This window comes from Drosophila mojavensis, unplaced genomic scaffold, assembly GCF_018153725.1.
Source record: "Drosophila mojavensis isolate 15081-1352.22 unplaced genomic scaffold, ASM1815372v1 contig_136, whole genome shotgun sequence".
Classification (NCBI taxonomy): domain Eukaryota; kingdom Metazoa; phylum Arthropoda; class Insecta; order Diptera; family Drosophilidae; genus Drosophila; species Drosophila mojavensis.
In genome coordinates this window covers 26,316,154-26,328,409 of record NW_025318667.1, presented here as the reverse complement: position 1 = coordinate 26,328,409, position 12,256 = coordinate 26,316,154, and the positions used below count along the sequence as shown (strand labels likewise).

Below are 12,256 nucleotides of genomic sequence, written 5' to 3'. Positions count from 1 at the left end.
CGCATAGCTAGACAGCTCTTAGACATCCATTAATTTTTGTGCAAAACTTGAGATATTCGATCCATATCAGAGAACTATCTTTAATGGAGAGAATATACACAAATAGAGTCACTTCTCATCCTTGTTATGGAATTAAGATTAAGCAGAGATAAATAGTTAGAAATCCAACAAGAGAGAGATAAGAGGAAATCTATATACAGTAGACTCATCTCAGATAGTGAGGATATGCACAAATAGAGTAACTTCTCATCTTATTCAATTTATATTCTTTGTATGAAGTGTGTATATTCAAAAAACAGAGCTCAGAGTATATAAAATAAAAACTTGTAATGTGTTCATTTTGTATTCCAGCAATTAAAGCTTAAAATACGCCCTAAAGATCTATATAAAGCAATATCGCTTATTAGACAATGATTATAGTTATGTCAAGTAGCTCTATAGGGATGTATCTAGCTTTGATGTGTTTAATAAAAGCTTTAATGTGCTTTTTCAGATCCTCAATGTGCTTTCTAAAAGCTTTACTATACTTGAGTTGCTCAATTGTAGTGCAAAATATACTGATTCAATGAGCTATCTGAGTTATAACTAGCTTTTGCCAACAATTTAATTGCTATGTGAAAGCTTTAATGTGCTTTCGAAAGTAGTTTTTCACCCTCAGTCTAATGAAAGCTCGTCTTCGATTTGTTTACAAAGCTTAAGATTTGAATTGGGAATATCTTATTTAGCAGAAAAGAAAATGATAGTAAAACATCGATAAACATCGATAAACATCGATAAACATCGATAATTTAATCGCATCGCGTTCAGCTAATGTCACTGCACCACAATATTCTGAGATGTTTGCCTATTAATTCTCTCATTACCTACGGCAGGTGGAGGCCATTTCACCAACGCTGCCCAGCGACAATGCAGAGGAGCGTGGACGCAGCAGCAGCACAGGCGGCGCCAGCAGCAGCAGCAACATTAACAGCAGCAGCAGCAGCAGCAGCAACAATGCCAATAATAACAGCGGCAGCAGCAGCGGCGGCGGTAACAGCAGCAACAGCAGCAGCAGCAACAGCGCCAAGGAGGATCTGCTATTGCAAATCCAGCGCGTTGACAATGAAATCGAGTATGCCGAAACGGCAATGGTAACGCTGCGCAAGAAGGAGAAGACGCTGCTGGACGAGGCGGCGGCGGCGGCGGCGACGGTTAAGCAGCAGAAGGCGGCCGCCGAGCAGGCGGCAGCTGAGAGCGGCAATGAGCGGTATATGGAGCTGGGCTGGCGCACGCAGCTGCTGGCCCAGCGCGTATACGAGGCGAACCGCAAGACGGCCGCCGCACAACATTCCGCGGTGAGCGAGGCGGGCGGCGTGAAGAGCATGACACGCCCCTGGCTGCCGCTGTACAATCAGCCGCTGGACGTGGAGGCGCTGTCGCAGCTGATCAAACGGCATCAGACACTGGTGCGGGCGCCGCTGCTCGTGCACATACGCAAGATGAAGGCCGACCGCTGGGAGTACAACCAGGGCCTGGTGGAGAAGTATGCCAAGGATCAGGCCGACTGGCAGCGCCGCTGCGAACGGGCCGAGGGCAGCGCGAAGCGCAAGGCGCGCGAGGCCAAGAATCGCGAGTTCTTCGAGAAGGTGTTCACGGAGCTGCGCAAGCAGCGCGAGGACAAGGAGCGCTTCAATCGTGTCGGCTCGCGCATCAAGTCCGAGGCGGACCTCGAGGAGATCATGGACGGGCTGCAGGAGCAGGCGTTGGAGGACAAAAAGATGCGCTCCTATGCCGTGATACCGCCCCTGATGCACGATGCCCGGCAGCGTCGCTGCGCCTACCACAACGAGAACGGGCGCATCGAGAACATGATTGTCGTCCATGAGGAGCGCAAGGCACTCAATCTGTGGACGGCCGGCGAGAAGGAGACGTTCAAGGAGAAGTATCTGCAGCATCCGAAGAACTTTGGCATGATCGCCGCCAGCCTGGATCGCAAGTCGCCGCAGGATTGCGTACGCTATTACTACCTCAGCAAGAAGACGGAGAACTATAAGCAGCTGCTGCGCAAATCCCGCCAACGCACACGCAGCAGCCGGAATCCGGCCAAGGCGCAGGCCCAGCTGCCGCAGTGCATCATCGATTCGCTGACCACGGGCGTCACGACGCGCCTGCAACGCGAACAGCAACAAAAGTCCGGTAATCGCTCCAGCGCCGTGGCGGAACGCGAACGGGCCGAGCGTGCCGCCGAACGGGAACGCGTCGCCGAGAAGGCAGCCGCTGATGCCGCCAAGGCGGCCGAGTGTGCCGCCGAGAAGGCGAGCGCCGTTAGCAAAGCTGCCGAAGCGGCGGCGGGCAGCGAAAAGGTGGCCAAAAATGCAGCAGCCGCCGCAGCAGCAGCAGCAGCGACGGCAGCGTCAGCGTCAGCAGCAACAGCAACAACTGCGGACAAAGCGGATGCGGGCAAGACGCCAGCTGGAGCGAATAAGAATGCAACAGCTGCAGCAGCAGCAGCTAAAACGGAGATCTCAACGGGCAGCAGCAGCGACGCCAAAGCCAAAACCGCTGAGGAGGAAGCGCCAGCAACAGCAACAGCAGCAGGAGCAGCAGCAGCAGCAACAGGAGCAACAGCAGCAGCAGCAGCAGCAGCAACAGGAGCAACGGCAACAAGTGCGTCGGCGAATGTTGCTGGCGAGGCAGCTGCAGCAGCTGCTGCTGGTGCGACTGTTGCGATTGCTGCTGCGTCCAAGGCATCCAAGTCCCAGCCAGGCGATGGCAAGGCAGTGAAGGCAGCGGAGCAGCCGGTCGAGACGGATGAGCAGCTGGCCGGCAAGAGCAAAGCAACGGCTGCCGATGGCTACAGTGGTAAGTGGCTACAGTGGAAGTGGATTTCAATTACTGCCGAGACTCGCTAATTTTGAATTTCTCCTTGCAGCAACTGGTGCAACATCTGGCAATGCGACGGCAACGGCAACGGCGACGCCAGCGGTTAGCGTGGCCATCAATGGCTTTAAGCCTGGCTATCAGAGCGTCGTCATGGCCAACGTGAAGGCGTCCGCGCCCCCCGCTGGCATCGATGATGCTGCAACGGGCGCTGCTGCAACGGCAGCCGCTGCAACCTCGACAAATGCAACTGGCGATAAAATCGTAAAGACGACGTCGACTGCAGCGACAGCAGCAGCAGCAGCATCGGCAGCAGCAGCATCGGCAGCATCAGCATCAGCGGCTGCTGCTGGCTTTGCTGTGCCCAATGCGGCAGCTGGAGCCACGGAGCCGGTGAGCGGCGTGCCAACGCTTACCACGGCCACCACGGCCGGCAACTATTTGGGCCAGAAGCTGAAGGCGGCCCAAGTGGAGGGACTTGGTGCCGGCAATGAGCTGCATGCGGACGTTAGGTGAGTTATCGATCGGGCAGGGATCAAATTGCTATCGATTACATTGCAAAAATGTGACTTGTACTTGGGCCTTAGTATGCGAATCGATTCAGGTTTTGTGATAGTGGAGATATCGATAGAGCATTAATCAAATATAGTCGATAAATATATCGATAAGTTGATACTAGCTTATAAATAGAAATGTTTGAGTGTAAGTAAAGCTATTGAGGCAAGCCATGCATACTGATCGAGGAATATATTGATAACATGATACTAGCATTTAAATAGACTTGTTTGAATGAAAGTAAAGCTGATATCGATAATTTGATATTGTCTTATAAATAGAAATGTTTGAGAGAAAATAAAATTTATTGAGACAAAATCAATGATTTTAATCAACACACATATCGATAGCAGAGTGCAGTATCAGACAAAGACAGACAGATTAACTGTTAATAAATATATCGATAGGCTTATAAATAAATAAAACAATTCAAGAGAAAGTAAAGTTACTGATTCAAATTAATGATATTGATAAAATACTTATTGATAGCAGAGATCTATCAGTCGATAAATAAGATCAAAGCTACTAAATCGGAAAGAGTTTGAGAAAGTAAAATTATCGATAGGAAATTATGTTATTGACAAAACATTTATCGATAAGAGAGTAATCGTTCTAGCTAAATACATTGAAAATATTATAATTGATGCTAAATAGATGAGGAGTTAGAACAAGTAAAGTTATCGATACGAGCTAATAACATTGATAAAATGCTTATTAATAGGAAAGTGTTAGCTGTCGATATATGTATAGCCGGATAAGAGATCGATTAATAAATTGACTTTATAAATCAAATATACATCGTTTAAAGTAAGAGAAGTAATACTATCGAATATCGAATAGGTACAATGTCAATAAAATAGTAATCTTTAAAGGAATGATAGCTATCGATGAGCTATTAATGATGCAATATATCGTTGGATTGGTATATTGAACAGATAGAAATCGATTAGCCATCCTGCTCGGCTATATCTATGAATGATCCATTGACAGCATATGTAATTTCTTGATTCATTATTAATGAAATTTCTTTTCGTATTTCCCACAGCGATGCCAAGAAGAAACGCTTTGAGCTGGCGCCTGGCGAGTCCAACGTTAACAACAATAATAACAACAACAACAACAACAACAACAATAACAGTAGCAACAACAACAACAGCAACATCAAACTGAACGCCAGCGATGCGTCCAATCAAATCTCGTCCATTGGCAAAGGCGCCGGCTCCGGCTTGGCGCCCGCCTCCTCGTCCTCATCCTCGTCGTCGTCGACCTCATCGACGATGTTCATTAGCGCCGCATCGCTGATATCGACAGCATCGTCGCCGTTGACGACGGCAACGGGAACCGCAACCGGAACCGGAACTGGAACTGGAGCCGGAACGAGGCCAGCGACAACGTCAACATCTACGCCAATGGTCACAGATCGAGCGGGCAATTTGTTGAACACCTCCGAGGCTCTGGCATTGGATGCCAAAGGTAAGTGCCAAACGTTTTGTTTAACTATTTTAGGCCGAGATTTATATAGCCAAAAGTTCGAACGGATCTGGAAAATTTCCCATGTAACATATCAATGTTCTATAGAATTCTACGGATCCAACTTCAGAGTCTCAGATTTACACCCAAAAAGCTCTCTTAACCTATACCGAAAGCTTTGGGAAATGTGCATTGCTATCTGCTAGTGAAAGCTTAGTGCTTGAAGCCTCTTTTTGAAAGGACTTAGAAAGCTTTAAAGCTTTCAGATATTTAAATTCTTTGGCTGAATTGCAGTGAAGTTGTAAACAGTTTGAGCTCTCGGCCCTTTAGAGCTTTAAAGCGTTTTAGTTCATCCATTTACTATTGCATCTAAAGCCCGAAGCTTAAAGCGTCTCCTGTTGAAGCTCTGGTTGTAGTTATTTGCAAGCTTTCTCATGGCTTAGCCCATGTATAGCTTTAAAGCTTGTTGGAGCCTTTACAGTTGTACTTTAAGCTTTCTGTTTATACAGAGCTTTTAGAGCTTTACCTGTTTTTCTTTTAACGGCTGCAGCTGCAATTGAACTGCATTTGCTGCTGGACTTTCGTCCTACGTCCTTTGCGGCTCATCAAAAATGCATTTCGCGCTTTCCCAATTATCGTGCTCGCTGCCCTTTGTGTGGAATCTGAATATGAAGTGTTTACCCCAGCTTGCGTTCGTCCTTCGTCCTCCTTCGTCCTCCTGCTGCTGCTCGCTTTTGTTTGACTTCTTTCGACTGTCACCGATGAATAGTTGATGCATCTGCATACGCCTCAAGTCCAACTGCTGCTGAGCTGAGCTCAGCTCAGCCTGTGGATGCTTGATTGGTGCCTGCCACGTTTTCGCCATGGTCCAAGTGGGTGGTGCGTGGGTGTGAGGCTTGAGGAGTGGGCTGGTGGAGTGTGAGTGAGGGATGGGTCTCTAGCCATCTGTCCGTCTGTCATTCAGTGCGACGCGTTGCGGTTTGCTTCCAGCTACAGCTCGACCGATTTACCTCCTCTTCCTCTCATCTCTTCCCCCATCCTCATACACCCTCACTCTTCCTTTCTCTCTCTTTCTTTTTTTTCTTCTCTCTCTCCTTCCGTTGCCTCCACATGAACGTTTGTTGTCTGTCATCTCCCTGGCGAGTTAATTAAACGCAATTAAATTAAAATTTTTGTAAACGTCTTTTTTATTATGCAAGTGATTTAATTTAATTATTAAATTGCCGCAACGTTTGTTTGCGTTAACCGACGCCATCTTTGCCACAAAAGAGCGAGAAGCGAGAAGCAAGTAGCACGAGGCAAGCTGAAGGGTTGCGGCACGCCCGAGGAGTGCTCGCATTCAGGGAAGGAGACGAAGCGTTCGAACTGTGCTCAACTTTCAATTAATCAGTTTGATTGACAGCAATCGATTAGTCTCATCGATAAGTATTACCGATAGCAAATACATAGTTCTATGTATAGTAGTAGAAACTTGATTTGATTATAGGAAATCACAATTGTTGCGCTCGATACCAGGGTCGATCGATAATTGCACTTATCGATAACAATGCAAATGTTATAGTGGTTGTTTTCTACAGCTATATCATCAATACAATTGATTTGTTGCAAATATGTTGCATTAGCTTACACGTTGATGTATTTATCGATAAAGTGTACTATCGATAAAACTTCTAATTGTTTCGATTCTTAGTAAAAGTGTTGAAAGCACTAAACATTTATGGACTACACTTGATATGGCGTGCGTTTCCTATTTATCGATATGCCATTGAATCAGTTATCGATTGTTCACAATTTTCTTTTGTATATTTAACTTTTATTTATTCAAACTTTAGAGCAATTCACAAAAAAAAAATTGTATGTGCGTGTGTGTGTGTGTGCGCGTGCTAAATTCGATAATTTATCGATATGCGTTTTGATTAGATTAGTTCGTTGCCTCCAAGGAGCTGGCCACTGTTGTTGCTTCACGTTTGGTGTTGCCACTGCTGTTGCTGTTGCTGCTGTTGCTGTTGTTGCTAGTCAAATTGTTGTTGGTGTTGCTGCTATTATTATTGTTGTTGTTGTTGCTGTTGTTGTTCTCGAGCTCATCGGCATGGCACAGCTTGCGATGCTTGTGCACAAAATAATAGCTCGGGAACTTGCTGCCGCACGTCTTGCACGGATAATACTGCACATTCATGTCCAGGGGACGCACCTCGCGGCGCAGCAGCGCTGCTGCAGCCAGATTGCCATCAGCAACTGTTGCAGCCGCTGCAGCTGTAGCTGTGGGCGTTGCTGCCGCTGCCGCTGCTGCTGTAGCAGTTGTTGTTGCTGCTGTTAGGCAAATCAATTCGTTGCCGCTGCCGCTGTCCGGCGTCTCCGCTAGCTTCTTGTCCAAGCTGAGCGGATTCAAGTGGCGCTTGGCATGCTTCTGATAGCAATATTGCGACTTGAATGTGTGTTTGCAGTAGACGCAGACGAACAACTCAGCATGCGTTTGCTTGCGCTGATTAGTGGCCGCAGCAGTTGCTGTTGCAGTTGCGCTGGCCGTTGCTGTTGCTGCGGCAGTTGCTGCTGCTGTTGCATCGCTGCTGTTCTCGTTCTCCTCCTGCTGCTGCTGTCGCTGCTGGCTGCTAATGGCGCGCGCCATTTGCTGATGAAACGAGTAGCTGACGCTCTGCTGCGTCCGCTGCTGCTCGCCCGCCACGAAGCTGCTGTCCGGCTTGTGGCCGTACGCCGTATTCAGTATGCGCCGAAAGCGCACGGGCCCATCGCAGCTGGCCACATCGATGATGAACTTTGATGCTTGTGTTGCTGTCTCCAGCTGCACCGATGCAGGCAACGTTGCCTTGGCTACCGGCAATCGATTGTTGCTGTTGTTGTTGCTGTTGCTGCTGCTGCTGCTGTTGTTGCAGTTGCTGCTGCGTTTGCTTTGACTTTTGCGCGAGTTGTTGCTGCTGTTGTTGTTGCCGCGTCGCTGCTTGTGCGCGCCCGTTGTAACAGCAATTGTTGCTTCTGCTGCAGTTGCTGTTGGTGGCGGCGGTGGTGACGCCGGCGTCGGCGTCGGCGTTGGCGTTGGCGTCGGCTGCTTTGTTCTGGCATCGACGCGCTCAATGTTCAGGCTGCTGGCCGCGCTGCTGCTGGCCAGGCTGCTCACCACCGACACGTTGCAGTCCTCCGTGTCGAGCTCATTGTCCGTGGCCGTGTTGCTGTCGATGAACACCTCGACATCCTCCTCCTCCTCCTCCTCGTCGGGCTGCTGCAGCGTCAAGGGCTCAGCTGGCTGCAGCTGCAGCTGCATTTGTTCCGTCTCCAACGGCTGCTGCAAGTAGCTGGCTGCGGCAGCAATTGTTGGCGCTGGTGCTGGCGGCGGCGGCGGCGGTGGCGGCAATGCTGGCGCCGGCAAGAATCCGAAATTCGGCAGAGTCGCTTTGCTGGCAATGGGTCGTATGATCTTGGAGGCGCCACCGCCGGCAGCAGCAGCTGAGGCAGCAGCCAGCTGCAGCTGATGCGGATTGGCCGGGCTGCCGCTGAGGTAGCCCTCCGTTTGGGCGCGTGCCAAGAACGAACTGAGCGGTGCAAAAGCAAAAAGTGGAGCGATCAAAAAACAAAAGTAATTAAATAAAATAAGACAAGACTGCAAAGCAAAGTGAGATGAGTCGATGCGAATGCCTACCGACAGATCTCCAGGGCGCGCGGCATGTGCAGCACGTGCGTGGCCAGCAGCACGGCGAATATGTTGTCCACGTTGAGGTCCAAGTAGCCCGTGTACATGTAGGTGAGCAGCGGGGCGAACTGCTCGGCCGTCACGTTGCTCAAGTAGAGCAGCAATTCGCCTCCTGCTGCGGCAGCGGCAACGGCAGCCGCTGCTGCTGCCGCCGCAGCAGCAACAGTTGCTGCCGTATTGGCATTGGCTGTGGCCGCTGCCGCGGCAGCTGCTGCCGCCGTTGCCGTTGCCTCGTCCATGCGAATGGCCGAGCGCAAGTAGCCGCTGTGCATGCCCAGGACGAGGGCGTGCGCCACGAAGCGGACGCTGTTTGGCGCCGGACCCACTTCCAGGATAACATCCGGCGGTGTGGACATGACGCCGCCAACACCAACCATGGACATGTTGTTGCTGGCAGGAGCCGGCAGGCGACTGTTGCTGCTGCTGCTGGCATTGCTGCCGTTGCTGCTGCCAGTTAACCAATTTGTAAACATGAAAAAAAAAAAACAAAAAAACGAGAGGAGAAATCAACAAACAACAAACGCGACGAGTTGCGACGTTCAAGAGTTTGTGTTGTTGTTGTTGTTGTTGTTGCTGTCTTGTTTGAATGAGAAAAAAAAATAATTGTAGCTGCGATCCGTCACGTGTGCAGCACAAATGCGAACTGATGAACGCCTCGTGTTGCATGGCGTGTTTTATAGCCAGCACGAGAAGGCAGACACTCGCACACACTCGCACACACACACACACACACACACACAGATAGCCAGCTAGCGTCAGCTGTGTGAGTCCTTCGGCTGCTGCGTTGTTCGGCTTTGGCTCTGGACTTCGGCTGTTTGACGATTTGTTGCTGCTGCTGCTGCTGTTGTTGTTGTTGCTGTTGCTGCTAGCGTTTTGTTTGTTGTCGGCTAGGTCTGTTTAATTGGTTGTTGCTGTTGCTGTTGCTGTTGCAGCATATTTTACAAATTCATAGCCAAAATTAAGATGCCAACTAAATGAGTTGCTCACTTTGTGGCAAGTGTTAAATGGTTAACTCAATCAATTAAATAAATCGAAATAACACAAATATAAATCAAATGTAAATAAATCTAAAATATGCATTCGTTTATATATTGTATTTTTAAATAAATGAAAATAATGCAATATATATATAAATATAAATAAATAAAAAATACAATAAATATACTTACATAAATGAAATGTATGTATTCATAATTAAAATAAATAAAAATATATTTAAAAATCATAAAAAATAATAATAAAAAATAAATAGAAAAAAATCTATAAGGTAAATTAATAAAAATATAAACGTTATATAAAAAAAAAAAAAATAATACAATAAATTTGCAATAAATAAAAAATTAATAATAAATTAATAAATTAAAATTAATACATATACTCGAATACATATAAACAAGAAATCTTTTAATAGTTTGTGATATATATTTATGCTTATTAAACAATTGCAAAAGTTTCAGAGTTGGCATAAAAAGTGTTGCCTACTTATGAGCGTTGCCCAAGGCAAACTTTTTCAGATGCTAATTTGAATCCATTTCAAGCATTTCAATAGAGCCATTTGTTGGCGTAAGATGGCGCTGCAGTGCTCTATAGAGGTATTCCATATAAAAAGGCTGACACGACCAATTGATGCAGCTTCATCGAGCTGTTGACCAAATTCTTAAGGCCTATGACAATAAGGAGTATTGTAACGCCCTCTATCTGGGCATCCGGGAGGCGTTTGATAGAGTTTGGCCTAACGGTATCCTATTGAAAATCAAGCGAGCTTTCCCTGCGCCATATTCCAGATTGTTCAGGTCGTACCTCGAGGCGATTCGCGGTTTCCATACGGCACTATCCACTGAGCATGACGTGGCAGCTGGAGTCCTTGGTCCCCTGCTGTCCAGCCACGACGTGCCGCAGCCTGTTTATAGCCTCTATGGACCATCAATGCTGGCTTGGTAATAAGGTGACAATCTATAAGCAAATCATTGCGCCAATATGGAAGTACGGGTGTCGAATTTGGGGTTTGGGCCCAATTCGTAGAATTCATGAAATTGGTTACTGGCTGCGAATGGTATATAAGAAACACCACATTGCACCGGGACATGAAACTGGCCATCGTAACGAAATTAACCAGCACTCGAGTCAGTACAATGATTGGAGCGGAACAGCAACCAGATAGCAAACATGCTCACTCGAAACCGAACTCCTAGGAGGCTGAACCGAAGGCAACCGAGGGACCTAATTCTCCGATTTCCTTTTATGATGGTCAAAATAATTAGACTATAAGCTCACAAAAGGGTACCTAGAGTACCTCGTATGGCTTCAATAAACATTATTAAATTAAGCAACCTTCAGTTAGATAACAATTTAAAAATCACATAAGAATGCAAAAATTTCATTCTCATTACATTGAATATAGGAATTCAAAGTTTCATAACTAGGTTTCAAACAACTAAATCAGAAGTGTATGCTGAAATGTCTTGAATATTTTATATCGTTGCCTTAGAATAAACCTAAACTGTTCTTAGACAAAAGTTAAGAACAAAACCCCAACAGTTTCTTTTAAGCCTCTTGAGTTAAACATAAATTAAATAAATACCTTCGTTAAAGCTTTGTTAGATAACAAACACTAAGTATATAGGATAGGAGGTAAACGAGTTATAGAGAGAAACTAGCTATTAGATTTTGGAGTCTTCTCCTAGTTCTAGCAGATCTTTAGGCTGCTGTACCTGGCAGCCTCGTCAAGTCAAGTCTCTTGCGGCCAAATACATAAATTTCCATATGAGTGTTGGCTCGTCTTGGCTTGGAAACATTTGGTTGGCAAGGCATTCTGCAATTGTCCCATGGTCTCATTTGATTCTTGCTGTCCTTTATGCATTAGCAGATCACAAAGAAAGAAAAGAAATGCTATAAACCGCGCACCTTTTGCTTCGCTTCGTTTCGTTTCGTTTCGTTTCGCTCTGCTCTGCTTTGAGCTCTAGCTTTATTCACATTTCCTCAATTTTTTGAAACTGTTCGAAAATCGTCCGTTTGCCTTTTGGCTTTGCGTCAATCCATTGCCACGCCCACTCAAGCGTGTACGTACGCCCCTTTTGGCCTGGTCATGTCTATGGCGCCTCAATCGACTTAATTGATTTGTGGGCATAACCAATACATATTTACATACGATACAGCTAATGTGTGTCTGTGTGTGTGTGTACGTGTGTGTGTTGACTTTGTGTGCAAGTGTGTGGGCGCTGTGGGCGTATGTGTGTGGGTGGGTGTGTGGCTACTTGCTTGCTTTATCTAGCTGTATGCGTTTGGCTATTAGCTTACTATTTAGAGATACTCTAAACAGGACATCAAGTCCTTAGCATTGACATATCGCTTAGAGATTTTAGTTATATATAAAATATACACAAAGATCTGAACATTTATTCTGTACGAGCTAGTTCACAATTGATTCACTTGAGTATTTCAATATTTAAATGTATCGCTTAAGGATTTACTATATACATATATAATACTATAAATAATTTCTCTCTCTACTAGATCTGAGTTCCTTTTGGAACTAGTACTTCAGGCTTTTCTCCATATATTTATTATATATATGTAAATCATTGCTATATCTAATAGATCTGAGTTCCTTTTGGAACAACTTCTAGAACAAAATTATTTATATATTTTTACATATTACTTCAGACTTTT

General features: G+C 46.2%; 2 protein-coding genes across 3 annotated transcripts in view; one reads left to right on the top strand and one right to left on the bottom strand.

Annotated features, from left to right (window-relative positions):
- The window catches only part of LOC6584770, a 63,254-nt gene that overhangs the window by 31,020 nt on the left and 19,978 nt on the right, over positions 1–12,256 (top strand). For both annotated transcript variants that reach the window (XM_044006995.1, XM_044006994.1), the window contains exons 3-5: positions 873–2,841; positions 2,912–3,371; positions 4,460–4,887. In XM_044006995.1, the coding sequence (XP_043862930.1) occupies positions 873–2,841; positions 2,912–3,371; positions 4,460–4,887 (2,857 nt within the window). The remainder of the gene's footprint in view (positions 1–872; positions 2,842–2,911; positions 3,372–4,459; positions 4,888–12,256) is intronic.
- LOC6584771 (ras guanine nucleotide exchange factor P) lies at positions 5,963–8,956 on the bottom strand. The gene is made up of 2 exons (XM_032732500.2): positions 8,537–8,956; positions 5,963–8,429 (listed from the first exon to the last, which is right to left on the bottom strand). The coding sequence occupies exons 1-2, from the start codon at positions 8,941–8,943 to the stop codon at positions 6,806–6,808; spliced, it is 2,031 nt and encodes a 676-aa protein (XP_032588391.1). The 5' UTR covers positions 8,944–8,956; the 3' UTR covers positions 5,963–6,805.

Excerpts from the sequence above, each read along its gene's own strand:
- LOC6584771 (XM_032732500.2), bottom strand. The coding sequence starts at position 8,943 with ATGTCCACACCGCCGGATGTTATCCTGGAAGTGGGTCCGGCGCCAAAC. Across the intron at positions 8,430-8,536 it reads CGCGCCCTGGAGATCTGTCG|TTCGTTCTTGGCACGCGCCC; the intron begins GTAGGCATTCGC and ends TGCACCGCTCAG.